This window comes from the organism of the source record quoted next, unplaced genomic scaffold (genome assembly GCF_019419815.1).
Source record: "Pyrus x bretschneideri cultivar Hongxiangsu unplaced genomic scaffold, Pyrus_bretschneideri_v1 Contig9, whole genome shotgun sequence".
Taxonomy (NCBI): domain Eukaryota; kingdom Viridiplantae; phylum Streptophyta; class Magnoliopsida; order Rosales; family Rosaceae; genus Pyrus; species Pyrus x bretschneideri.
The window spans coordinates 5205051-5232039 of NW_025999831.1; the positions used below are offsets into that span (position 1 = coordinate 5205051).

Sequence of the window (26989 nt, forward strand, 5' to 3'; positions counted from 1 at the left end):
GAAACTAAATCCAAATAATGAAATTACGTCATACAGATATCAAATATGAACCCATGGCATCTAATAGTACTTAAAAAAAACATCATTGACCCACAGGCCACGTGCTGCCGCACAGGCTGCCGCAGGTGGCGATCAGCTACCCCGACTTGCCGGAACATTCAACTATTTTTAAAAATTCTCAAAAATTACAGAATTGAAGATCTCAAAGAGTAGAGTAAACTTTATACCTGTGGCCAAGTCCAATTTGGCATAGAAAGGCTCAAATTTTTCTAAAACCGTACGAAACCCTAGAATTGGGTGTGATTCGATTCGACCTCCAAACTTGCTTTGATGCCTCCACCACTGCTTGAGCTTTGTTCTTGGCTTCTAGGGGAGTGTTTTGGTAGTGGTAGTTGAACGAAAATGTTTCACAAATGGGTGGATTTCGAGTAAGTTTCCCGCGGCACCCATTGGTGTTCTTCGTGAAATTTCTACCATTTCATGCAAATTTTGGTTAGATTTGAATGTTGGGATATGGTGATAAGGTTTGATGGTGGTGAATGGGTGAAAATCACCTGAAAAACAGACAAGAATCGTCGGAAACCACCCTGGGTTAAAACCAGGTTTTTGGGTGTTCGAAGGCCATGGGAAGAAAAATGGGAAGGAAGCTGAGAGCTTCCCTCTCTCCTCCTAATTGGTTATTTCTAATCTCCAAATTTTCTGATTGGTTCCCCTTCCCACAAAGTGGGACTTAACACTTATAATCTAAAATATAATTAACTAGTTTCAAACGTCCGTAACTATACCGTTATAATTTGAACTCGCAAACCGCTTTCGTCTATGCATTCGTAAAGACAAGTACTACAAGGACATACTAAAAGAATAAGTCCCACATGTCTCTAACCGATGGTCATCTAAGGTCAACACCCTCGCCTCTAAGGGCATTTTCATAAAATCACACTTTCAAAATTTTTAAAATTGTAAAATTAGGGACGGTTTGTCACAAGGAGTGTAGCTGCAAAAAAATCATGAAAACGTTAAAATAACCGTTAAATCGTGATTTTTCATTTATAACCGTCAAAAAGTTTTGCCCTGTTACTTGATCTTTGAATGTTTGTTTTTACGATTTTTGGCATATGTGATCTCGAAGCTTATACAAACAAGTTTGACGGTTGGATCATTGAAATTAGTTTTGTAGAATGCGTATCCCATCAAAACAATTGATTCACTAACACTTAAGAGTTTATTTATACTATCATTAAGTATAACATAAGATTTTTGTGATATACACTAGTGTAAATATTTTAAATTGAAGATCGAGTTCATTGTATTCATATAGGGTCAGGGAGTGTAGTTGTAAAAAAATCATCAAAATCGGAGTTAAAATAACAGTTAAATCGTGATTTTTCGTTTATAACCGTCGAAAAATTTTGTTTCATTTTGACAAAAACAAAATATATCATACATAATTAAAAAAAAAATTAAATCGGAGAAGGCGGGAGACTAAAAATTTGGAGAGCTGCCAAAATTTTGGCATGGCTTCTCTCTCACAGTTTCTCTACCTCTCCTATTCAGAAACAAAACCCTAGCCTCCATCCTTCATTTGTTCTCAAAATCTCAGAGCCACATTCATCAAAACCAACACCATCTCTCCATTTCTCTCTATTTCTGCCTTCATCCAAAAAAATTTCACACACCTCCACTTCTGCAAACCCGAGTCCAGTTCCACCTTTTCGACTCTCAGTGCATAAATCCTCGGTTCTACGACACCCACAAGGGACTTCGATCAGAGATGAGGGCCGAGAAAAATGATGAACTGAGCATTTCGACCTCTGAAATCCCCAATGGAGGGGGCTTTTCTGCATTTCGATCTCCAAAACTTTGGGTATGTTCTCAATCTCTAGACCCTATCCTTTTCCCTTTAGCTTTTTGTTTAGTCTCAACTTTATGGTGCTTTTCTTATATTTGTTCTGTCACTGTAATTTTAAGTTATTTTAGTTAATGAATTTGGTTGAGAATCTTAGTTAGGTTTGTAATTATTTTTCTTGGTTGCCTGGGTTTGAGAATGATTAATCCACTTTCTGAATTTTAATTACTTTGAACTTTGATTTTTGGGAAACTGCAATTTCAATAATCTAGAAGAAGGAAAAACAATACCCAAGAAAAACCAAAAAACCACAAACCATGATTTATTCAACGCTTCAAGCCAGTCATTATAAGTTATTCGATCTTTCAAGCACACAAACATCACTCTAGATGCTTTATGTATCCAAAGAGTGATACAAGCTTAATTTTATTTTCTGACTTGTATAAATACCAAAGCATTTCATATGGGGAATGCTGACTTGAAGCCCGATGCTTTTACTTTGTCTAGTGTCCTTCCAGTTTTTGCAGAATATGTACATGTTATCAAGGGAAAGGAGATTCATGGGTTGCTGTAAGACGTGGGCTTGATGCACATGTATGCATTGGGAGTAGCTTAATTGACATGTATGCCAATTGCACTCGAGTGCAAGATTCCCTGCGGGTGTTCAACCTGCTACCTAAGCATGATGCCATTTCATGGAACTCGATCATTGCAGGATGTGTGCAGAATAAACGTTTTAGCTCTAGTTGAACTGTGGATTCAGTTTAGGAGTTGTGGCATCTGTGCGTGGGTTACCTATTGCATTATGCCTTACTACATTGTAAATTTGTAATCAACATATTGGTTTTTCCTTTTCTTTGTCTTTGTCTTTGTCTTTGTGTTACCTATTTCTTTCTCCACTGGTACAGGTTAGAGTCTACAGGAAGAAAGAAAGCAACTGATCATGTACCTGCAGTTAAGAAGCGTAAGAAATCAGAGAGGCTTGGGGAAGGCCAGGTATACATTCATCCGTTCAAACATGTTCCTCAATCGAAATGAATTTTTCTTCACTGACCTTAGTGTATCGTTCTATGTAGTTTGTGCATGTGAAAGCAGAGAGAAGTCTACTTGTAGAGGTTGACAGTAATTCTATCCTCAAGCTCTGTTGCTGCCTCCAGGATGAAAAGTCGTCCTATTTGTTTACGGTTTAGGGTTTAGGTAGAGGGTACCATCTCCCATTGATCCACAAAACTACAATTCCAGTCTCCAAATCCAATAAATAAACAATTGTTAAGGTCAAATCAGTCACCAACTATTTATCTGTTCATTGGAAGCTGGAAGCCACACTTGAATACAATTCTGTGAGTGAGTGAGACGCACATTACTCACTCACCCGAAACTTTCAAGGAAATATTGATTTCACTTTCTAATTGTAATTATTTTTAAAGTTCTTCTCTTTACTGGTTTTCAGGTTTTACTTGTAGAATAATAAATGACAAGGAGCTTGAGGTACCTCAAAACATTTTTTCATTTCTAGTGTGCATATTTTTTAACATGCCTTTGCATTTGTTTATTACTAGTGTTCTCATTGTGACAGAACTACTCATTGTTAAAGTCTCTCTACTACTGTCTCCTTTAAATTTAATAACTTGTTGATTTGGGCAGTTACTTGTGCATTTGCCTTGAAGGATTTATTTCAGCAGACCTGATTGGCTTAGCTCTGTTGGTGAGTTTTTCTGTACTGCTTTCACTGGGAGGAAAAATGGCTGCCATGAAATTGTGATCTAAAATTGATGCATTCCATAGACAAGGACATGCCTGGCATGCAACCTATCATCTTTAATTTGACATTTGTTTTCACAGATACACACATGTATATTCTTTGAATTGTTCTGATATTTGTATCATAATTAAACTTGTGGTTGTGTGGTTTTGGTGTAGTGAGATATGAGGAGTGACGAAGGAGCTACATAAACTGTAGCGAGCTGCATGAAGTAGTGAGATACATGAAGGAGCTATATGAAGGAGTGATGAAAAAGCTATATGGAGTGATGAAGGAGCTACATACACTGTATGTACAAAAGGGAAGATGCTTTTATCTGCACGTCTTCGAAAGAATTCAAGTTTGTATTTTCGGAGTTTGAGGACTTGTGTTAATATGTTCAAACTTATATCTTAGGTTTTTAATGAATGTATTGGCTTTACCACATTGATCTTATATACGTTTATTTTATTAATGATAATACAAAATATTCTTTAAACAATGCTTAGTGGAAATTTTACCAAAAAACATCTATTTTTTGCCTCAATTTTCATTGGTGTATTAATTATTGTTTATAATTTAATTACGATAATTATAAAAAAATTAAATAAAAAATATTTTGTCAAAAAAAAGAAAAAAGAAAAAAAGGGTTTGTGCAACGTCAAGGTTCTAAAAAATGAAAGGAGTTAGTCGAGTGGCAGGCTGGCGCCTAGCACCTAGGCGACTTAGGCGGATTTAGGTAAATTTGTTATATATTTTATGAATTAATTAAATTTACTATATCAAATGTAAATAATTATTGACTAATATGCTATTTCTTATAGAAGAACATACATATGTGAACGTTTTATGTACATATATAATATGCTTGCCTAGGAAAAAAAACAAAACATTATCTAAATAATTTATAATTTATATAACATATATATATATAAATATATATCCCAAACTTTTAAAAATATAAAAAAAAACCCACAAAGTGGGTGGTCTTCATTAGTAAAACCATTAGCACCTCACCTCTTTCACATCACCCGTCCACCACCTTGGGTCCATGGTTTCAATATAAAATATATATTTGAGATCCTAGTCCATCAAAACCATCAGCGTCCATGGTTTTGATAATTAAAACCATCAGCTTTTCCTTGGATTTGAGATCCCAGTCCTCGCCTTCGCATATTGAAATGTTTTAGACTTTCAGTCTCTCTCTCTCTCTCTCTTCACACTCTCTCTTCCCTCATCTTCACAGACAAGCTGCAAAATAGACCACTAATTGAAATGTTTAATTGTCTCTCTCTTTGTTTCTTTTTGCACTCTCTTTTCCCTCATCTTCATAGAGACGAGTTGCAGAAATTCATCGGTAATCTCTCTCTCTCTCCGCACTCTCTCTTCCCTCATCTTCACAGAGACGAGCTGCAGAAATTCCCCAGGGCTCTACTGCTACATACGAGATCGGAAGTTGTAGATCCATTGCGAAAATTGCAGCAAGTTTGGGATTTGTAGCGAGATTCAAACCACCTAGGCTGCCGCCTAGCCCGCCTTAAGTTCCTAGCGAGCGCCTAAGCGGCCTCCTAAGTCCTCCCTGCCTAATTGAATGTTTTGGTCTAAATCGGGTCGAAGCTCCTCTGCCCAACACCTAGACGGCTGCCTAGGCTGATTATTAGAACACTGTGCAACATAGGTGTTGTCGTCACATAAAGATCTTTTGTGCGACGTATGTTCTTCTGTTGTGCAAAGTCCTTTTACGCAATGCAGGTTGTCTCTTCGTCACACAAACCCTGTTTTCACTGCCTTTGTGTGACGGTTGGCGCGTGATGAAGATTTCATTGGGCTAATTTCAGGCAACGGTTTTTGACTTTGCGCGACGAAGGTACTTGCATCGCGCAAACTGTTTTTTGTACTAGTGTATGAAGCCTAAGAGTTTTGGTAAATTGTAGATAAATACGTGGTGGTATGAAGGGTTTTTTTGCAGTTACTTAGGGGCGCTTGTTTAGAAGTGTTTTTAAAATTATTAAAAGCGTTTTTAGTAAAATTGATTTTGCGTAAAGTGATTTTTGGAAGAAACACGAGATATGTGTTTCTTGCAAGAAACACTTAAAAAGTTTTTCCAAGATCCACTTGAATTTGTACTAAAAATTGGTGTCAAAAATATTTTCACCCAAAATACTTTCAATCATTTTAAAAGCATATCCAAATGAGCACTTTATACTTATGCCTATATCAAATGTGGGTTTACAAAAGGGAAATGATTTAACACAACTATTTTAGATTCTTACACTTTTTTTTTTGGGACAAACGATAGTAGCTACACTAAAGGGAGGGGGTGAGCTTAGCTTTACAAAGAGCTAGCAATAATGTGGTTCAAATTTGCCTTTAATGAGAATCGAATCTAAGACCTCTCACTTACAAGTAAAGAGGAATATCACTATACCGTAGTATTAAGTGGCTACACTTTTTTTATTTATGCTCATTGAATTGAATAAAACAGGCGGAATTAAAGACTTGGAATGTGGAGGGGGATCCTTTCTGGATCCCTTCCACCAAGGTCACAAATCCAGGCCTTTGAAATTTGATTCAACGGTTACAAACAGGGGCTCACTTTAAAAGTTATAATAACTTTAACTATTGAATCAAATTTTAAAAGTCTGGATTTATGGCCTTGGAATGTATAAGAAACTAAAAAGGTAAGTGAAAGCCGATGATTTTAGCCAAATTCCCAATAAAGAAGGGAAAGAAAAGGTAAAAGAGACTAACGCCAAAGAGTGCCGAAAGCAAATTAAAGACACAGAAAAAAGCCCATGAAGAATTCATTTCTCGGACTCAGGCCCAGAGCATGTCAACCCAGGTCTGTGCTTTCTGCTTTCTATGGAGCTCTCTCCCCCCCTTCCAAAACCCCCTCAAAACCCTGATCTCCAATTGCACTATGCCCATCAATTTCCCATCATTACCAACCTCAATTTAATGTCTTTTTCTGTTTAATCTGATGATTAGGTATTACAATTTCAAACCCAGTTTTTCTAAAGTTCTTTTTATCAGTCTTAAAATTGGCATATAAAATTTTCAATTTTGTTGTTGTTTTTGATGTGATTATGTTTGCTTATTGAGTTGTTTGAACAATGATTAGGAGGAGATTAAGATGATCCAACAACCATCGGTGATCCTTGCAACGGCTAGCTATGATCACACTATTCGGTTTTGGGAGGCCAAAAGTGGCCGCTGCTACCGTACCATCCAGTACCCTGATTCAGTTTGTTCCTCACTTTTATTGTTTTGGTTTTAGAAAGAAATGATCTATGTGTGTGTATGTATTTGTGCTTTGAATTTTGGATTCTGGGTTTTTGTTAAAATGTCGATTTCGCTTTTAAATGATTGAATCCGACTGAATTAAGGAGAAATAGTTGGATTGGGTTTCGTCGAATGGAATGGTTTTCTTATGTTGTAGGTCGTTGAGTTTCCTTTGGTTTATAGTCCTTTGGTTGTGTTTTCCGAAATGATTGTGAAATTTTTTATGGATTTACTCTTGTTCTTATTTGATTTATTTATGCTGGATCTGACTTTCCATTTTTCATGAGCATAGCAAGTTAATAAGCTCGAGATAACTCCAGATAAACGCTTCCTGGCTGCAGCCGGAAATCCTCACATTCGATTATTTGATGTTAATACAAATAGCCCTCAACCGGTTCGTATTTCTCAGGCGTTAGTCTTGCTTTGTTTGCATCGAATTAAAGGAGGGGGATGGAGAATCTTGTATGCTTTATATGGAGGTGGATTGTCTGCTCTCCCATTTCCATACTTTCCCCATGCCCTCCTGTCTGTGTGGTCACGGTTAAGCCACGTCAACATTTTATATTCCTGTTACTTTTTGTTTTATTATTTTTATAAAAAATTAATATAAAATGTTGACGTGGCTTAACCGTGATCACACATCACATGAGGGCATGGGAAGAGGATGGAAATGGGAGGGCAGACAATCCACCTCCGCTTTATATTAGTTATTCTATCAACTTATGAGCATTTTTTTTTTGGTATGACTGTAGGTGATGAGCTATGAGTCACATAGCAATAATGTAATGGCTGTAGGGTTTCAATGCGATGGGAACTGGATGTATTCAGGTTCTGAGGATGGTACAGTAAAAATTTGGGATCTGAGGTATTCGCTGCCAACAGATATATATGCTTGTTTTGTTTCGTAGTTCATTAAGTTTTGTTCATATGTTTTAGTATAATTTAGAGTTATATGTTGACTTATTTACAGAGCTCCGGGTTGTCAAAGGGAATATGAAAGTCGTGCAGCTGTTAACACTGTTGTGCTTCACCGGAACCAGGTGAAGCACCGTCTCTTCCTTTCCTACCATAAAATATAAATGTTGCCAAAATCACTATCCGGTTTTACTGTTTCATAACTTGTGAAATTATTAAAGAAACTAAATGAAAATAAAGAAGATGAGACCTTGCATGCTGTAATGGTTTTGATTGTTTGTCAAAGATGTTAACATTTTTTATATTCGTTTTTATAGACTGAACTAATATCTGGGGACCAAAATGGCAATATTCGTGTTTGGGATTTGACAGCAAATTCGTGCAGCTGTGAATTGGTATCTTAATTTTCTTGCACTTTTGTATTTCTATACATCTTTTATTTCTTCTACTATTCAAATTGCTAATCTATACTAACTTTCAAGAGGTCTGTTAGCGAGTGTGTTGTCCGAAAACCAATATTCCAAACCTTTGGTATGTTATTAGGTGAAAGGAATATCTAAATGGGCGATACCATTAGTAGACTCGTGCACATGCATTGCAAGTTGTTTATTTGAAGAAAACATTAAAGGGATAAAAGTAAATAAATAAATAAAAATATAGTGGTGTCCTGTGCAGGAGTAGATGGTTGGTGGAAATTGATTTTTGGATAGTACTTACTAAGGATTAGAATGTGAAGTTGTGGTGCTAGGAGTGTTTATTACTCTTGATATTTTTTCATATGGAGCTTACTCGTTTTATCTGAAGCATCTTACAGTTGTACATGATAAATTTAACATTGATTTTGGGAGTTAACCTAGGTTCCAGAGGTGGATACGGCTGTAAGGTCACTAACAGTTATGTGGGATGGGAGCTTGGTTGTTGCAGCAAATAATCATGGGACATGCTACGTTTGGCGCTTGTTGCGTGGAAACCAGGTAATACTCTCATCTGCTTGATTCATTATCTAATGTTATTTTCTTACCATGCTTGATTCATTTTGATGTCAAGTACTTTTTCTTCCAGACGATGTCAAATTTTGAGCCACTTCATAAGCTGCAAGCACACAAGGGATACATTCTTAAATGTCTTCTTTCACCTGAATTCTGTGAACCCCACAGGTTTGATTCGTGAAGGACTATGACCTTTTTTCTTATATTTTTGGGTTCAAATATTATCTGCCCTTTCGTTCTCTTTTGTTCCTAACTGATTTTGAGACGAATAGCTTTTTTATTTTACAGTACATTTCTGTTTCGGTTATTTTGCCTTCCGTTCCTAGCAGCTATACATGCTGTTCTGAGTTGTTGTTATGACCTTTATATGCTTTGTACTTCTAGATACTTAGCAACCACCTCTTCGGACCACACTGTCAAGATATGGAATGTAGATGGTTTCACATTAGAGAAAACTTTAGTAGGTATGTATCTGTATTCTGTAACAACATTCACAGGTGCTGATCCCAATCTGCAAATTACTCGATAAATGCAATGGTTATTGAAAACTTAGCCATATTATTAATTGATCTTCACTGTTTCTTCACATTATAGGACATCAACGGTGGGTGTGGGACTGTGTTTTCTCAGCGGACGGTGCCTATCTTATAACAGGTATTAATTTTTCAACACCTGAGAATTTTGAGTGAGCCCATGTGTTCTTAAGCAGGCATGTAGATAAGGATTTTCGTCATAATTAAAGATTTCGACCATAGTTCTAAAGCTAAACGTCATTTTTCAAACTCGGATTTAGCAGTATCCATCCTTTTGCTGTCAACAAACACTTTTATCAAAGTTGTTTTTTCACCATCTAATTTGCGTGATAAATTGACATTTATATTCTTTGTTTTCGTTCTCCTTTCCGAAAAACAAAAAGGTGACAATTATATTAAGAAAATTATTGAAACTATTATAACGACGACAAAAACCAACCATCCATGCAGCTTCCTCTGATACAACAGCGAGACTTTGGTCCATGTCCACCGGTGAAGATATCAGGGTGTATCAGGGGCATCACAAAGCAACAATTTGTTGTGCACTCCATGATGGAGCCGAACCTTCTGCATCCTGAACCAGGACCGTCCTTGGCTCGTCTGCATGCATCTATGCCCGGAGTGTGCAAGCGGTGACTGGTAATGGAATTTGGAATTTCATAGAAGCAATGTGGTGCTACATTATCTTCTTTCATACGGTTATTTCCCACCTAATGTGCATTATGTGTATTACTATTGTGACCGAAATAAGAATGTATACAACTTTCTTTAGAAGGGGATGTCAAATTTTAAACACAAATTTAAATTTGAGGACTCATATGGCACATTGATTTTTTTGTAAATTTTGTTCTATATGTCAAATTTAAACTATTATTGATCGCATTATTTACATTTTATAAGGGAATTGTTGTTAGTACTTTAAAAATCTCATTTGGTACTCTAAACTTTCTATAATTAAAAAGAAAAATACACTTGTAAGGGAGTGTAGAGAGATTTTTGGAATGCTAATAACATTTCTCTTTTATAATTGTAATTAGTATTTTTAAACAAAATATAACAACAAAAATCATAATAAAAACATTTATTATCCACTAAAAATAGATTTGAAATTGCTCAAATTTGACACCAACTCCTTCTGTTTCAATTCCATGTCATGCCACAAGGATTGGCATTTAGTTTGGAAAAAATTAGTGCCGTCTTTTTCTACCGTTAATTGCTGATGTGGACTTTTTAACATTTTGTTTAGAGATGCTCTTAGACACTTTGTTTGTTAAATCCAAACTTGTCATGTGTCATTGATTCATCGACATCCAATGACCGTACTAAACATGAGCAACCTCTTGTTTGCTGCTTTTCCTGTTTATTTGCTTAAGCGGACTATATATTAATACCATGTGGATTAGTGGATGCTACATTGACAACATGATAATTTAAATTACATATTAATAGAACTCTGATTGTCAATTAAAACCTTATAAAATTATCATTTAACCTTCTAATTAAAACTGAACATAAATAAAAAATATGAGCAGTAATGTAATTTCACACAAACTAAATTTCACTCTATTTTAACGTTCATGTAAGTGAAAAGTTAACTTGATAGTCGGACGAATGAAAAATAAGAACCTAACTGTTCCTAATCACAAAGGTCAAAACTTTGATGTCCAACGAATTCCAAAATAACATTTAATTTTCAAAAGCTGTGATGTTAAAAAGATTTAAGGCATATTTGGTACTCAACTTAAAATCAACTTTTTAAACTCAATAACGGTTTTTAAGTTTTAGGCCTTTAAAATTTGTCTGGTAGGATTATTTTTGAAAATTGAACTCAAAATTAACTTAAAGAAATAGCATATTCTCTAAAAACACCAAAAATGGGTTTTATGTTGTAAAAATGATGGTGTGTGCAGTGGAATAAATAAATAAAACACAAAATTTACAAGATTCCTCTATAGTCAGTGTGACTCGAGTACGTTCTCGGAGTAGCAGTGATGCTTTCATTATAATCTGGAATAATAAGATTACAAAGATAACTCTTTCTATTATCTCCTTTCTTCTTCCTCTCTTCTTTCTTCCTCTACCAGCCGTATGTCTATCCGTGTATATTTGCTCCCCTTCTTCTCATCCATTTTATAGACAAGGCTTTAGACAAAGTTGTGATGGGATGAACAATGGATTGGTAATGGGATAGGTGGCCATCCACAATGAATGGCTTGTGAATTATAACACTCCCCCTTGGATGATCACAAGTCTTCAATTGACTTGTTAAAATCTTGATCTGTTTTGGATGCTCCCCCTTATGAGTATCTCCCCCTGATTTCAAATTCTTTAGGTTGATCATTGATCCTTCTGCTTTAGTCTCTTAGCGGGGAGAGTTGCCGAATAAGGTGCTTTACTTGTTGTTAACTTTCCACATGTTTTTTCTTGAACTGGGCTGTAGGACTTTCTACTAGACTTGCACCAAAGGTATGAGTTTACTCCTTTTATCTGGAGCGGAATTTGATTCAAGGGTGGTGGACACTTGATCTTGAATCGGACTTGTTATTTCTTCAAAATCCTTGAGACTTGTCCTTGAATGAAATGGAACCACGAGCAGCTCTACATGACAAGTGATCTTCGGCTCCGTTGGGGATGAATCAGTTCGTGTTTTGTTGTGCTTGTCTCCACATGCTTCAATGTATCATTTTCGCTTGCCTTATCTGTTCCCCTTGCAGAAGTGGTATTTTCCCTATACAGGTTTGGCATATTCTCTTGTAGTACTTTTCCTCTAATGCAGGAGTGGAATGCAAAGCTTGCATTTGAAAGGTCCATCAGAACATCACTTCTCAGCGACTCATCATGCTTGGCAGCTCCAATCATCATATAAGCAATTTGAAAATGAGTACTCGAGAGCAATGCTAGGTAAGCTATCAGGAAGGTTTCCAGGTAGTTGGTTCCTGACTGGAAATTTGATTTCAAGTTTCGATTGATTGCTTTCTTTCTCCTTAGTCTTCCAGGTGAGAATAAGGACAAAGAAAAGGATAGAGAGATTGCATGATATGAGATACTTTTGCTCTCGTCCTTGATGATATGAGATATTCTTACTCTATTTGACTTATTTAAAGAGGTATTCTCGGAGAGGAAGAAAACTGAGTATTTCAAGATACTTTGTTGAAGATGCATTCTCGGAGAGAAAGAAGAGTTATATATTTTTGTAGGTCTGCCTTGTTATGGAAGATAGAGGTCGACATATATAGGGATTTCCCAATAACAGGTAGTGGTGTTGTGCCTTTACTCTTGTCAGTAACTGTGGTCTAATTAGAACAGTAAGATTCACGTGTTTTCAACTTTATCAGAGATCTTTGACAAACTTGCACGTGATATCCAAAAGCTAAGATTGCATCTAAGAAATGTTGACAAACTTTATCCTAAAAATCTGGCTTTTGAAATTCGGAGAGCGGTGTCTCTTCGATTTTTGAACAAGTAGCCCTGTTGCTTTTTCTTTTATAGAGGCATCAATTGTGCTCAAAATGTATGCTCGAAAAACTACTGCATGTAGAATTTTCCCTTTCTTGCACTTTTGAGATTTTTTCTTTCCTCCTTTTTCCTTTCATTTCTAAAAAATGGCTTGCCCATCTAACAATTTCTTAGATTTGAGTTTTAAGAGTGGTACAGACGAGCCACGTCAGGATAATATATGACACCCGTCCTTCTTATCTTCTAATGGTCCTCTTACAGTTGGGGACTCAGTGATGAAGAATGACCTAACCGCTACAGTGGTAGCTAGGAATCTTCTCACTCCCAAGGATAATAAAATCCTTTCAAACCGGTCTGATGAGTCGGCCGTTCAAGACTCTTTGGTTCTCAGTATTCAGTGTGCATGCTTTGTTTCTAATATGGGCCAACGCCTACTTGCTCAAACTCACCAAGTTGAACCATTGATGGCTGAGGTGGCAAGTCTTAAACAAAAGATTAGAAGACTCAAGCACGAGAATAGAGTGTTACACATGCTTGCAAATAATTACTCGATGAGCATGAAAAGAAAGCTCGGACAGCTACTGGAATCCGAAGGTTGGACTCAAAATGACAATCAAAGGTTCAAATCTTTATTCCATAGGCACCCATTGTCTCAGCCATCTGAAGTTTCACCAAGTACTGAAGCTCCAAATAATCAACCTCTGGTGCCTTCCCCTTCTGGGGTACTTCCGAGTACTGAGTCTTCACATGAGCGACATTTGTGAAAGGTTCCCTCCTATTTGTTTGTTTTAACTCATGTGTATGTAATTTCTCGGAGATATTAATAGATAAGCTTTATTTCATTCAATGTATTGTACCAAATACAATAAAGCATATACTTCACTAAGATGTGGTACTTCTAGACCAAATATCAATTTATCTTTACCTTCACGAAGATAAATGATCATTCTTAGTGTCTAAATAATTTGAGTATTCAACTCATAATCTTCAATGCATATGACTCTTTATAAACATCATGGATAAGATTCATGCTGGCATAATGTTCGATTTTGTAGTTCGAAATAATATCTCTCTCAACACTTTATAAACTTTCTAGACTCTTCAGGAGTCTAAATCTAATATTATCGACTTTTACAAGAGATTTTAGTATGTTACAACAATATCATAATAATAGTATTCATAGGCAATTTATATCATCCATTGGTATTGAGTACATAATTTATGCTTTACCCTTCCAGGGCTTACTTCAAGCAATTTGAATCCTTTAGGGATTTTCTACACTTCATGACACATTTTCCTTTGGAATTTATACAGAGCAACTTGCTTCAATGTATATTTGAGGGATTTACTTATAGAGATATGATGTGGGCGACTCATAACCCTTCGTATATAATTCTTCATTCATATGAACTTGTTTATAAGAGCATAATTTCAGGCTTCAGTTAGTAACCTTATGTCATATCATGTGAGTGTAATTCACTATATTACAAATGCCCATATTTAACCTCATTTGGTTCAACATCTTTTGGCTATTTGTATAATATACATATATATAGGTTCATTTTTTCACGTTCTTACAAGATTGTAATGGAATTTCTTTTCTCTGTTTCTGGCAAATAATATTTCCTTTCATCGACGAACAAAAAAATGTGACTCAATATCAATACAACTCATTGATGAATTTAGTAGCTACTTGTAAAAACCAAAATTACCATTGGTGGTCATCAATCATTGATCCCATATTCTCATGTGCATGCACATGCATAAAAGCTTTTCATTTATTTGGATATCCATTGTCTTTTCAAGGACATTACACTATTTCTTCTAGGAGAGTCATAATTTAAAGAATGCGGATCATAACCTCCTCTAGAGCGTTATAGAGCTGGGATTTTAATCTCCACTTTGGGGAGTTGAGTCATTGGAACCTATATGTCTATCATGCTTCATGCATGAGACATCAACATTCCCATGTCCGCGGATTGTCCTTTTTGGGACATGTATCTATACGGCGACTGCCATGCTTCCGGCATGCAACAGTTATGCTTTGGGAATGGAATAGTTTAGTAGTGTTATATTCTTCTTTTGAAGTACTGAACATTTTGAATCTAAGGGTTTGCCACGCTTCATGCATGTAGATTTGTTACCACATTATTTTGTTCAATAGGAACATCAATTCATGTAGGCACATTTGCAACAAGTATATGTGATTTTATTACTTTCGTTGCATCATTAAATACATATGGCATTTGATTTGCATATCGTTGCATCATTGAATTATTCTCACTTCGTTTTTATATTGATTGCTTCATGAATCAAAATAAGACAAATTCTCTTCGTTCTTCTGGAACAGTTTTTTCTCATCATTCTTTTGAAATGATATTTTCTCATCATTCTTCTGGAACGATGTTATTTTCTCCCCCTAACAGCGGGAAAAACTGTCTTATCAAAATCCTAGTCTTCAAGCTGCGCAGTAAACATATCCCCAGTCAAGGGTTCCAAATGTTGAATGATAGATGGTGAATCAAATTCAACATAAATTTCCAGTTTGTATTGATGCCTTATTTTAGTACGTTGTGGCAATACAATAGGCACATGGATTACACAACCAAAAACTCATAAATGTGTAATGTTTGGCTGGTACCCAAACACGAGTTGTACTGAGAAATATTGATGGTTGGCAACTGGTCTCAACCAAACTTAATAATGAATTATGTAAAATGGTATGTACCCATCTTGCAATTTCTTTTTCATGAGCAGAGCGCGGGTAATCAATTTCATTCGCTTAATAAATACTTCTTCTAAACCATTTTTGGGTATGGACATGAGGAACATGGCATTCAACATCAATGCCCAGTGATATGCAATAATCATGAAGACTTTGAGATGTAAACTCTTCAGCAAATATACATTATATCATCATTTACATCCATCAAGGAACTTCTGGTCTTTATTTAATAGTATGTGGACTAAGACTCTTATGTCATTTATTACAATTAAGTTGTGGCACTTCGGCTCTTCAAACTTAAGGTACTTATCAAGAAACTTCATGTCCGATCTTGAGGATCTAGGGACTTCATTCCTGATCTTTTTGCATGATGGAACGTTGGGTCCAATCATTTTATGTGATGAGGATCAAGAAACTTCAGGTTCTTATCTGATCAAGGAACTTCAGGTCCAGTATGTACTCATCGTAACAAAAAAAAGAAGTACAATACATAAATTAAAGCAATAGGCGGTAATTCCAGCCATGGTAAATAAATTGCTTTTAAGTAAATAAAACTTATGATAAGGGCTTTGATTCAGCATCATTCACATAAATATCAAAGCTTTAAAGCAAAAGGTAATAATTCTACCCACTATAAATACATCGAACTTGTGATAGGGCTTTAAACCAACACCATGCACATAAATATGACAAAATAGAAAATGCAATGATTAAGTCCTCATCTTTTGCTTTTTCTTTTTCTTGGTCTCCCACTTCTTTTTATTTTATTTTTCATTTCACAACTCTAAGTCCTTTTAGTTACTCTGGAAGTAATAGTAACAATAAGTTCCAATTGTTGTTCCTCCTCCAGTGAATTTCGAAAAAGTCGAAACAGTTCCTATAAGTTTTGGAGATCAAACCATTAGATTTAGCTCGAATTTTAGTATGATTTGGATAAGAGGATACCGAACAACTTTTGTGAAGAAATAATTTCGATCTGAGCTACTGAAATGGAGTTTTGGTACTCATAAGGTGCCTGCCCAATTTTCTGCGGAAATTGGAAACTGGTTTGATATTTTAGGCATCTGGGATGATCGCACCGTTGGAATTTTCTGAAACTTTGATATGTTGTAGGTACTAGGCGTACGAACAACTTTGAAGAGGAAAGTATTTCAATCCGAGGTCTGCAAGTTGGAGTTTTGAGGCCGTTTAGATGGTTGTCAGATTCTCTACAAATATTGAGTCTGTATTTATTTGCTTCTACAAAGGATGATATACAGTCATACAACAACATATATATATATATATATATATATATATATTTGCTTCAGGGAAATCAGTAGTACACAAATTTTATGATGAAATGAAAAGATTTTCTTATCTGTGAGATTCCAGGCAACATAGGTGAACAGGATTTGTGGCTTTGTGCTTTCCACTGACACGAGAGCTTCTCGTGCTAATAATGTGTTGTAAAACTGACGATATGTGCAATGAAATAAATAAATAAATAAGACACAAAATTTACGAGGTTTCTCTACAGTCAGTGTGACTCGAGTACGTCCTCGAGGTAGCAATGGTGCTTTCATTATAATATGGAATAATAACATTACAAAGATAACTCTTTCTATTATCTCCTCTCTTCTTCCTCTACTAGCCGTATGTCTATCTGTGTATATTTGCTCTCCTTCTCATCCATTTTATAGACAAGGCTTTAGACAAAATTGTGGTGGGATGAACAGTAGATTGGTAGTAGGATAGGTGGCCATCCACAATGAATGGCATGTGAATTACAACATTTTAGAGTTTTTAAACTTAAAGGCCACTAATTTCTTTTTTCTCTCCTCCCCTCTTACTCCAAATCTTTCTTTTCTTATCTCTCCTCTCTTTTTTCTCCTTTCTCTCTCCTTTTCTCTATCTCCTCCAATTCTCTCCTTTCTATCTCTCACCTCCGATCCTCTCTTTCCTTCTTTCCTCCTCTTTCTCCCTCTCCTCCAACCCCCTCTTTGGATCTTTTTGTTCAATTTAAGTTCTTAGTTTTAAAACAATTTTAAATCTCATACCAAATAAGTTTTTGAGTCTTAAAGAAAATTATTTTCAAAAGCTCTTAAGAAATGTGTTAAGAAATGATGAAAGCTTTGATCCATTATTAACATTTGGTAGCTGAACTGATTCATTTTCAGCACATCCTCGTTATATCATCATTGTGTCATTGTTATGACCGATATGTCGTCAATTTGATTTCAATTATTTCGACAATTGAAACCATACGGACGAAATCGAAACCAAAGTAAACCTACAAAACCAAGATTGTTGTTTCCACTACACCAAAAATGGGAAAGTACGTTCGGGAGAAAGACGTCAAATAACAAAAGAGCTACGCTAAACCTCTATCTTCTGCACCAAATCAAAACATCCAGTACCCACCTTGACTGGCAATCCAAGACAGATCCTAGCGGACGGGGTTTCCAAGTCATCCGTCTGTCCATGGTATGCTGCTTCCACAATGAACTTAGAAGCCGTCCCAAGCGATGCCTCCAAATCTATTCATTGGACGATAACCACCCGTATGAGTCATGTAGACTCAGCTATGAGCGTAAGGTGCCTAATGTTGACGGATATCCCGTAAGACTTGAAAACATTCACAATTTCTCTGATGATGGTTTCCCTGGCGGCTTCTACTCCGTAAGTGTTCAGCATAGCATGTATGTTATTGGAATATAAATACCTGACATCAAGAACATCTTGCAATTTCCAAAATGTACGGAAATCCACTCCAGTGGTCTGAAGAGCTGCCGTCTCCTTTTTTTTTACTTGGATGAATAGCTTTGTTTATTCTCAGGATCCTTTCCATATAAGAGGACTTGATTTTTGTCACAAGTAATTTGTTTGCAGTCAGCAACATTGCCAGATCTTTGCATACAAACCTTCTGGGCTGTCTGCTGAGCAATCTACATAACATAATTCAAACGGCTTTCAACACGGCTGAAAGAGAATGTATAACAATAAAATAAATAGGGACTCCGAACATCACATCAAATCGTAATTTTACTCATAAGTTGACACAATTTTGGAGGTGCTGTTTTAAAATTTCTATAACTTATGACAATGTTTAAGTTGATGGAAGAATCCAATGTTAGGTAATGGCAATAAGTGGTGACGGCTGCGTGTGTTATGTAGGCAAGTTTTCTAATGAAATTAAGAGGAAGAGTAAAACTGAACATACCTGAGCCAGCAAAATACGAGGTTCATCCGTAAATTTAAAATGGACCTCAAAGTGGAACCCGTTTGCTGACACAAATATTGACCTGTCAGTCTGTTTTCTTACTAACTGTGCTCTGACCTTCTTTTTAATTGTGGCTCCTGATTTGTTCATCTCCTTTGACTTGGGCTTAGGCAGGTCCCCAGCTTCTTCTAAAGGACTTTCAGACTTTTCATCGATAGCATCTACGACCCCAAGTGCATCATACTGACCATTTTCAACATCATTCTCCTCATTATTTTCAACTTCATCTCTATCTGTCAGATCCCCATCTCTCACCTCATCTTCACATCCATCTTCATAGTCCATCTCATCAAAAGCTTGCAGCTTTCGCTTCTGTGCATCCAGACCAAAATCCTCAGCCCCTTCACCATCATCTGCACCATCATTGTTGTCGTCTTCTTCCTGATGTTGATGTCTGCTTTTAGAAATATTTTCATCCGTCTCATCTGATCCCTTTTGTGGTGTATCTGTGACATTTTTTTATACCACTAATTTTAGAAAGCAAGAGCACATGACTTTGTATGGCATCTTCCATCACCCTAACAAACATAACCTCCAGGATTTCGTCCCAATCTTCTGATATATCTTGAACGATGTTTTGAAGATGTTCAGGTATGTGGAGTTTCATTTTAAGTTTATAAATACGGCAAGTTTCAAGACCCTGAAGGACATACGGCAACAAAGTAACTTCCGTACTCCATTAAGTCTGCCACAGTGATCTTCTTCAGCTTATCAGCTAGATGCTGAGCTTCCTCGCTGCATATAACAATACAGTGGTTCAAAGTCCATAAATACAACACATGGTCGCCGTACTGTCTATAAACGTTTCCAAGTGACAAAAAACAAGAGGACATGTAAATCATTAAAGTTCAACAATTGGATAACACAATCACAGCAGGGTTCAACAATTGGATAACACAATCACAGCAGGGTTCAGCAACAATAACAAGAAGCATAATAACAATACAATCTTATTTTCTTTATTTATAAAAACTCAAAATTCATTAAAAAGAGAAAGACATACAACACAGGGGGCAGGGTGAACCCCAGACCTACCAAAAGAGACAGCAAAACAGGACCCAACAGAAACAAAACAAAAGGACAAAACTAATTGACGGCATCCCAGTTAGAATAAATAAATAGCACAAGTCCTTAAAATTTAAAGAAACTGAAGCCCCTGAAGAATCCCAAAAACAAACTCTCCCTAGATCTTCTAACGTAGGCCTTTAAGAAATCTCCTATTTCTCTCCATCCAAACAAACCAAAACAATTTCAATACATCACATCGACTTAGTACCAAAGCCCCCTTTCCTTCCTACTACACTAGTGTGAGTTCAATATATTGGTACCACATTCATGGGTATGATATATTCATGAGAACATATTGACCTCATGAGTTCAATAAATTGGTATCACACTCAAATTTTCTGGCCCACTAAAGAAGTGTGATTCCTATGAGTTTAGTATATTGGTATCACACACTTTTCCGGCCTACTGTGGACGCCCTTAGAAGGCATGAAACCAAGCCAACTAGATTTTCTAACATCAAGTTAACTGAAAATGTGAATTACAAGAAAAGAATAGGAAAAAAAAAAAAAAAAAAAGCATGAATACATGTTTGATGAGCCTAACTAGATTCAACGATGCACAATTAATCCAAAACTATCCATACCTAGAGAAATCACCACTGGATGTAGGCAAAAGTTCTGCCGAACCAGTATAAGTCTTGTGTGTTTCTAAGTTTTCTATATTTGCTAGTTTAGTCTAATGTCGTTGGTTACATTAAAGAACAAGGTCTAGTGTGCAGTTTTTTCAACAATTGGTATAAGGGATAGGTTCAAGGTGTTCTACGATGTCAAAAGGGAAGATGAATGCGGATCTAGGACCTTCTTTAAAGCCCTTTGATGGCAATGATGACTTCACGGACTGGCAAAGGATGATGAAGAACGTACTGATACAGTAGGATTTGGATGATGCACTCGATGGTGAGAAGCCGGCAAACATGACAGAGCAGCATGGACAAAGGTTCTCAAGAAGGCCAAGAGTTCCATCGAGATCCATCTCACAAGATCAGTTCAGTCACACATCATCGAAAAGATGACTGCCCAAGAAGCATGGGAAAAGTTGGAGAATGTTTATATGGGCAAAACCGTGTCCAATAAACTTTTTCTTAAGGATGAACCATTCAGGCTTCGACTAGAAGTAGGAGGTGATATTGAAGATCATGTATGCAGGTTCCAGAATTGCATAGCTAATCTTTAGAAGGTTGAAGAAACTTATAAGATGTGATATGGCTATCATCTTGCTGAGGTCTCTACCTTCGTCTTTCAAGCATTTTCAAACTCTAATGTTTGGAAAAGAGTCCCTCAAACTTGAAGACATAATTCAAGCTCTTTAGTCATATGCTAAACTAGATATAATCAAAAGCTCTCAAGGCCTTTATGCCAAAGGCAAGGAGAGGAGGCAAGAATAGACAAAGGAAGAGAAAACCGGCAACAGAGGAAGGTCAAAATCCAAGAAGAAAAAGGAAAAGAAGGCTGCTTTGAATGTGGTTCAGCCGATCATTGGAAAAGGAACTACAAGATTTGGAAAGAGAAGAAAGCCAAGATGGAAGGAAGCTCAAGTTCAACTAGTGCAGTCACCGAGCATGAGAGTGACAGGTATAGAAACTAGAAACTTCCTCTGTAAGCTTTACAATTATATTTCTGAATTAATTATTTTGTACACTGTGAAGACATATATATAGCCTTTGGCTATTTACAAAGATACCCCTTAACTACCTACCTTATAACAGGTCTAACTAATCACAAGCATTAGTACAGCTAATTACATTTAGAGATAACAGACTATTTAACAGTAACTGAAATGGGTGACTTGTCATTTTCCCTAATACACCCCCTCAAGCTAGAAGGGGAATCAGAACAGATTCCAATGGGAAGCTTGAAGCACAGGAACTGAAATCGACTTTTGGATAAGGACTTGGTGTGAAGATCAGCTAATTGGTCTGCATTGCAAACATACTGAACTTTGAGAAGATTAGCTAGAACCAATTCTCGAATATAGTGGTAATCAATCTCAACATGCTTTGTACAAGCATGAAAAACAGGATTAGATGCTAGGGAGATGGCTGAGATGTTGTCACACCAAAGTGTAGGGATAGGGAAGTGAAGATCTCTGAGGATTTTGCAAACCCAAGTAAGTTCAGCAGCTGTATGAGCTAAGGAGCGATATTCAGCCTCTGTAGATGACCGGGCAACAATACTTTGTTTCTTAGCACTCCAGCTAATGAGATTAGAGCCTAAGAACACACAATAGCCACTGGTAGATCTTCTATCAAAAGTGCAGCCAGCCCAATCAGCATCAGAGTACGCTGAAAGATGGGTTGAACCCTTTGTGAACAATAAACCGTGGGAAAGAGAACCTTTAAGAAATCGGAGAACTCGTTTAGCTGCCTGAAGATGTTGTTCCTTGGGAGCATGCATGAATTGGCAGATCTGGTTGACAGCAAAAGCGAGATCCAGTCTAGTCCAAGTGAGGTATTGTAATCCCCCAACAATAGAACGATATTCAGTGGGGTTGGACAAGAGAGGCCCACTGTTATCTAATTTTGTGGAACTAAGGGGTGTGCAGCACGGTTTGGCACCCTCCATGTGTGTTTTCTTAAGAAGATCAAGTAAGTACTTGGATTGATGAACAAAAATGCTGTGGGAGGATCTGTGTACTTCTAAGCCCAAGAAGTAGTGTAAAGGACCAAGATCCTTTACTGGAAACTGAGAACTGAGTTGTGTGATAAACTGTTGACAGATTTGTGAGTGAGAACCGGTTACTAGAATGTCATCAACATACACAAGAACAATAACTAAATGAGGACCATGGAGAACAAACAAGGAGGCATTAGATGAAGATTGTTGAAACCCAAGAGAATGAAGAGCTTGAAAGAGTTTATCAAACCAAGCTCAAGGAGCTTGTTTTAGTCCATATAGGGATTTCTTCAACTTGCAAACTGAAGTAGGAGAATTGGGATCAACAAACCCGGGAGGTTGTTGCATGTAGACATCCTCCTTTAAGTCACCATGAAGAAAGACATTGCTTATATCCAATTGATTGAGAAACCAGTTATGTTGGACAGCAAGAGTGAGTAAGATCCGAATTGTAACTGGCTTAGCAACTGGACTAAAGGTCTCTTGGAAGTCAATGCCTTCTTGTTGATGGTGCCATCAGCCTTATATCTGTCAATGGTGCCATCAGCCTTTTTCTTAACTCGAAACACCCATTTACATCCAACTACATTTTGGGAAGGATGAGAGGGGACAATGGACCAAGTACCAGTAGAGATCAATGCATTATACTCATCTTGCATTGCAGCTCGCCAATGAGCATGCTTAGAAGCTTGCAGGTATGTACTGGGAACATAATCAATGTCAACAGGAAGAGGATGCTTAGTTGCTGCATAGGCATGAGGTGTAGATTAATAAATGCTAGCCTTGGATCTTGTGATCATTGGATGAGAATTAAGAGGAATAGGAGGATGATTGGACTGACTGAAGGGTAAGGTGGAGGATTCTGAAATAAAGTCAGAACTGGAAGTAGCAGGGACTGAAATGGGTTGAGAAGAAGAAGGATGTGGAGAATCAGAGGCAGAAGTAGAAACATGTGGAATAGATGGTGCACGGCTAGTGGAGAGATGGGGAATATATTTCTCAAAATAAAAATCCAAAGAGGAAGAGCTTGCTAGTGATGATGGATTGGGACAGAAATAGGGAGGCTGCAGTGATTGAAAAGGATAAGTACTTTCATCAAAGACAACATGTCTGGAGATGTAAATTCTAGTGGTGAGGGGATCAAGACAACTATAGCCTTTGTGTTGAAGGCTATATCCAAGAAAGATGCAACGTTTGCTCTTGGCATCTAATTTGCTGTGAACATAGGGTTGGAGCCAAGGGAAGCATTGGCAACCAAACACTTTGAGTTTAGAGTAATCTGGGGGTTGCTTGAATAATAATTCCCATGGTGATGAGGAAATACAAGAGATGAGAAGCCGATTAATGAGATAGATGGCAGTGGAGAAGGCTTCAACCCAAAATATATGAGGAACATGAGAAGCAACTAGCAAAGTACGAGTTGTCTCAACAAGATGCCTGTGTTTTTTCTCAGCACAACTATTCTGTTCAGGAGTATGTGGACAGCTAAATTGGTGAAAAATGCCATGTGTACTGAGAAAGGAAGCAAAAGAGGTACTGGTGAATTCACCCCCTGAATCTGAACGCAAAACTTTGATTTTATTTCCAAGTAAATTTTCTACATAAGATTTGAAGACAACAAATGTAGAAAAGACATCTGACTTGGACTTCAAAGGAAAGAACCAGCTATATTTGCTAAAGTCATCAACAATGAGCAAATAGTATTTTAAACCACTGTTGGAGATAACAGATGCTGGACCCCACAGATCACAGTGCAGAAGTTGAAGACTGTGATTTGTTGTTGAAGAAGAAATTCCAAAAGGAAGCTTATGATTCTTGGCAAGTGCACAATCTGAGCAGAAGAAATCAATAGTAGACGTGCCTTGTAAGGCCAGTTTATTAGTAGAAATTACCCTTCTGAAAATAGATGAGGATGGATGACCCAAGCGTCGGTGCCAAACTTTGCCAGGAGCCTTGACACTGATCAGAGATAAGGGAGAAGAAAGTGAAGAAGTGCTGGAGCCTTGAAGAGGGTAGAATCCATCTCTAACGGGTTCCCGCAAAAGGATCTTCCCCGAAATATGATCCTTGACAGTGGATCCATAAGGGTCAAGAGTCAATGAACAATTATTATCTTTGAGAAACTGATAAGCAGACAAGAGATTATGTTTCATGTAGGGAACGTGTAAAACATTCTACAGCTTAAAAGAAGTATGAGGACTATGCAAGGCAGATGAACCAATATGATGAATAGAAAGACCTTTACCATCACTAATATACACTTTATCTTCACCAATATAGGGAGTGGGAGAAGAAATGTTGGCAACATCATTAGTAATGTGAGAAGTCGCACCCGAGTCAATCAACCAAGGCTGAGCTGGTTTGGCAGATTGATTGACATACATAGCAGCTAGTTTAGCTGGAGGAATCCGACCACATATGTCAGGATTCATGTGATCAAAACAATCAAGAACCTCATGACTGTTAGAACCACAGATTTGACAGGGAACTTTGAAATGGGAAGAGCCTTGAGGATGACGAGGGCCTTGATAGTTACGATTTCCACGAATGTTGGAGTAATTTCCACGGTTCATTTGGAAATTGCGATTGCCTCTGTGAGAGAAGGAATGGCCTCTGTTATGTTTGCCACGATTTGCAGATTTTGATTGTTGCCAGGATGAAGATTGGTACTGAGCAGCAAACACAGAAGGAGTGGGTAGCAAAGGGGGCTGAGAGTACACCGAGAAGGCTTGAAAAGGTTCAGCAGCAGAGGATGAACTGATAGTTTTGCGTCGAGCCATGGACAATTCTTTAGTGAGAAGAAGACCATGGAGTTCATCAAGAGATGTAGAGGACAATCAAAGCATGATTGAGTCAATGAAGGACTCAAAATCATCAGGCAAGCCATGAAGTGTGGCTGCAATTAAGTCGCGATCAGAAACGGTGGCACTAGCAGCTTGCAAGGAGTCTGAGATTTCCTTAATTTCTTGAAGATACTTGGAGATGGAGTGAGATCCTTTCTGAACAAATTGGAGACGCGACCGTAATTGATGAATATGAGCCTCTGAAATTCCACCAAATCTCTGTTCAAGCTTCAACCAGAGTTTGTGAGACGAAGAAACACCAACCGTGAAGGGGATGATTTCCTCAGAAAGTGTGGAATTGAACCAGATCAAAAGATTTTGATCTTTTTCGTACCATTCCTCAAAGGTAGGATTAATGCTACGATCAGGTAGGAATGGCGATGGACATACGTCAGTGCCATCAATGATTCCAAGAAGCTTGTAGCGCCGTAGAATTGGGCCAAACAACGCACGCCATGGCAGATAGTTCGATCTTTTCAGCTTGATCGGCACCATGCTGCCGATGTTGTGGACCGTAAGAGAGGTGTAGGAACTCAGAGGACTTGGATTTCTAGAGGAATTAGGGTTTTGAATCGACGGAGAAGACGATTCAAGTGGTGGCGAAGATGATTGCGCCGCCATAGCTTGCAAAGATGATGATGCAAGAAAGATCGGAGAAGAGAAACTGAATAATCAGAGGAGAAGAACAGAAAAATCGATCGAGTCGAGGAAGCGGAAGGATCGATGCTGTGAAGCAGAAACGGCGTGATACCATATAGAAACTGGAAACTTCCTCTGTAAGCTTTACAATTATATTTCTGAATTAATTATTTTGTACACTGTGAAGACATATATATAGCCTTTGGCTATTTACAAAGATACCCCTTAACTACCTACCTTATAACATGTCTAACTAATCACAAGCATTAGCACAGCTAATTACATTTAGAGATAACAGACTATTTAACAGTAATTGAAATGGGTGACTTGTCATTTTCCCTAATAACAGGGAGCTTCTTTCAGTAACATCGAGTTCCAAGGCTTTCACAAATTGGATTTTGGATACCAGATGCACTTTTCCTATGTGTGCAATAAGAGAATGGTTCAATACTTACAAGGAAGTCGGCAACGGGGAAGTCTTAATGGGGGACGATTCTTCATGTCCTGTAAGAGGAATTGGCACTGTTCGAATCAGAATGTTCGATGGGATGATACGAGCTTTGGGGAATGTTAGGTATGTCCCTAGATTAAGAAAGAATTTGATTTCCTTGGGTACTTTAGATGAGGCTGGTTATCAGTACAAGTCTAAAAAAGGAAAACTCAGGGTAACCAAAGGATTGCTAGTGGTAATGCGGGGTGACCTACAACCCAATAAGTTGTATAAGTTAATTGGGACCACTATAATCGAGGGAGCAGCTGTTTCTGTAAATCAAAGTAGAGAAGACAAGACTGAACTCTGGCATCATAGGCTCGGGCACATAAGCCAGAAGGAGTTACAAGAATTACACAAGTAAGGCCTGTTGGAAGGCGTGTCATCTTGCAAACTGGACTTTTGTGAATACTGTGTTCTCAGGAAGCAAAGAAAGGTATCATTTGCAAGTAGCAGTACAGATAACTAAAGCAAGGAGCAACTCAACTATATTCACTCAGATATTTGCGGTCCTGCACCAACTAAATCAAATGGTGGAGGCAGGTATTTTGTTACTTTCATGGATGATTTTTCTAGGATGGTTTGGGT

The 26989-nt window shown here is 37.4% G+C and overlaps 2 protein-coding genes and 1 long non-coding RNA gene across 6 annotated transcripts; 2 read left to right on the top strand and 1 right to left on the bottom strand.

Moving 5' to 3' along the window:
• The first annotated feature begins 1380 nt into the window (after positions 1 to 1380).
• Positions 1381 to 4029, top strand: LOC103932310. Of its 3 annotated transcripts, XR_007255420.1 has the most exons (5): positions 1383 to 1864; positions 2755 to 2842; positions 2923 to 3334; positions 3491 to 3551; positions 3767 to 4029. It is a non-coding gene; the product is annotated as an uncharacterized LOC103932310 (long non-coding RNA). The 3 variants fall into 3 exon arrangements; XR_007255419.1 differs by having other exon boundaries at positions 2923 to 3551; XR_007255421.1 differs by having other exon boundaries at positions 1381 to 1864; positions 2354 to 3551.
• Positions 4030 to 6312: 2283 nt separating this feature from the next.
• LOC103932312 (target of rapamycin complex subunit LST8) lies at positions 6313 to 10179 on the top strand. Of its 2 annotated transcripts, none has more exons than XM_009341872.3 (11): positions 6313 to 6429; positions 6709 to 6831; positions 7162 to 7263; positions 7622 to 7734; positions 7840 to 7909; positions 8102 to 8179; positions 8642 to 8758; positions 8847 to 8941; positions 9158 to 9237; positions 9368 to 9427; positions 9757 to 10179. In XM_009341872.3, the coding sequence occupies exons 1-11, from the start codon at positions 6418 to 6420 to the stop codon at positions 9882 to 9884; spliced, it is 978 nt and encodes a 325-aa protein (XP_009340147.2). In that variant the 5' UTR covers positions 6313 to 6417; the 3' UTR covers positions 9885 to 10179. The 2 variants fall into 2 exon arrangements, with proteins under 2 accessions (XP_009340147.2, XP_009340148.2); XM_009341873.3 differs by lacking the exon at positions 6313 to 6429 and adding an exon at positions 6436 to 6575.
• A 7411-nt stretch (positions 10180 to 17590) lies between these two features.
• Positions 17591 to 20789, bottom strand: LOC103927752 (DNA-directed RNA polymerase I subunit 1-like). Its single transcript, XM_048576420.1, has 5 exons — positions 20681 to 20789; positions 19753 to 19780; positions 19417 to 19484; positions 18690 to 19195; positions 17591 to 18414 (listed from the first exon to the last, which is right to left on the bottom strand). The coding sequence occupies exons 1-5, from the start codon at positions 20787 to 20789 to the stop codon at positions 18274 to 18276; spliced, it is 852 nt and encodes a 283-aa protein (XP_048432377.1). The 3' UTR covers positions 17591 to 18273.
• Positions 20790 to 26989: the final 6200 nt, after the last annotated feature.

Bases quoted from the DNA above. Each gene is read 5' to 3' on its own strand.
- LOC103932312 (XM_009341872.3), top strand. The intron at 6,832-7,161 runs GTTTGTTCCTCA...TCATGAGCATAG, and splicing joins CCATCCAGTACCCTGATTCA to CAAGTTAATAAGCTCGAGAT. The intron at 7,264-7,621 runs GTTCGTATTTCT...GTATGACTGTAG, and splicing joins ATACAAATAGCCCTCAACCG to GTGATGAGCTATGAGTCACA.
- LOC103927752 (XM_048576420.1), bottom strand. From the start codon at position 20,789: ATGGATCTCGATGGAACTCTTGGCCTTCTTGAGAACCTTTGTCCATGC. The intron at 19,196-19,416 runs GTTACTTTGTTG...AAAATGTCACAG, and splicing joins AGACTTAATGGAGTACGGAA to ATACACCACAAAAGGGATCA. The intron at 18,415-18,689 runs GTATGTTCAGTT...TATGTTATGTAG, and splicing joins CTCGTATTTTGCTGGCTCAG to ATTGCTCAGCAGACAGCCCA.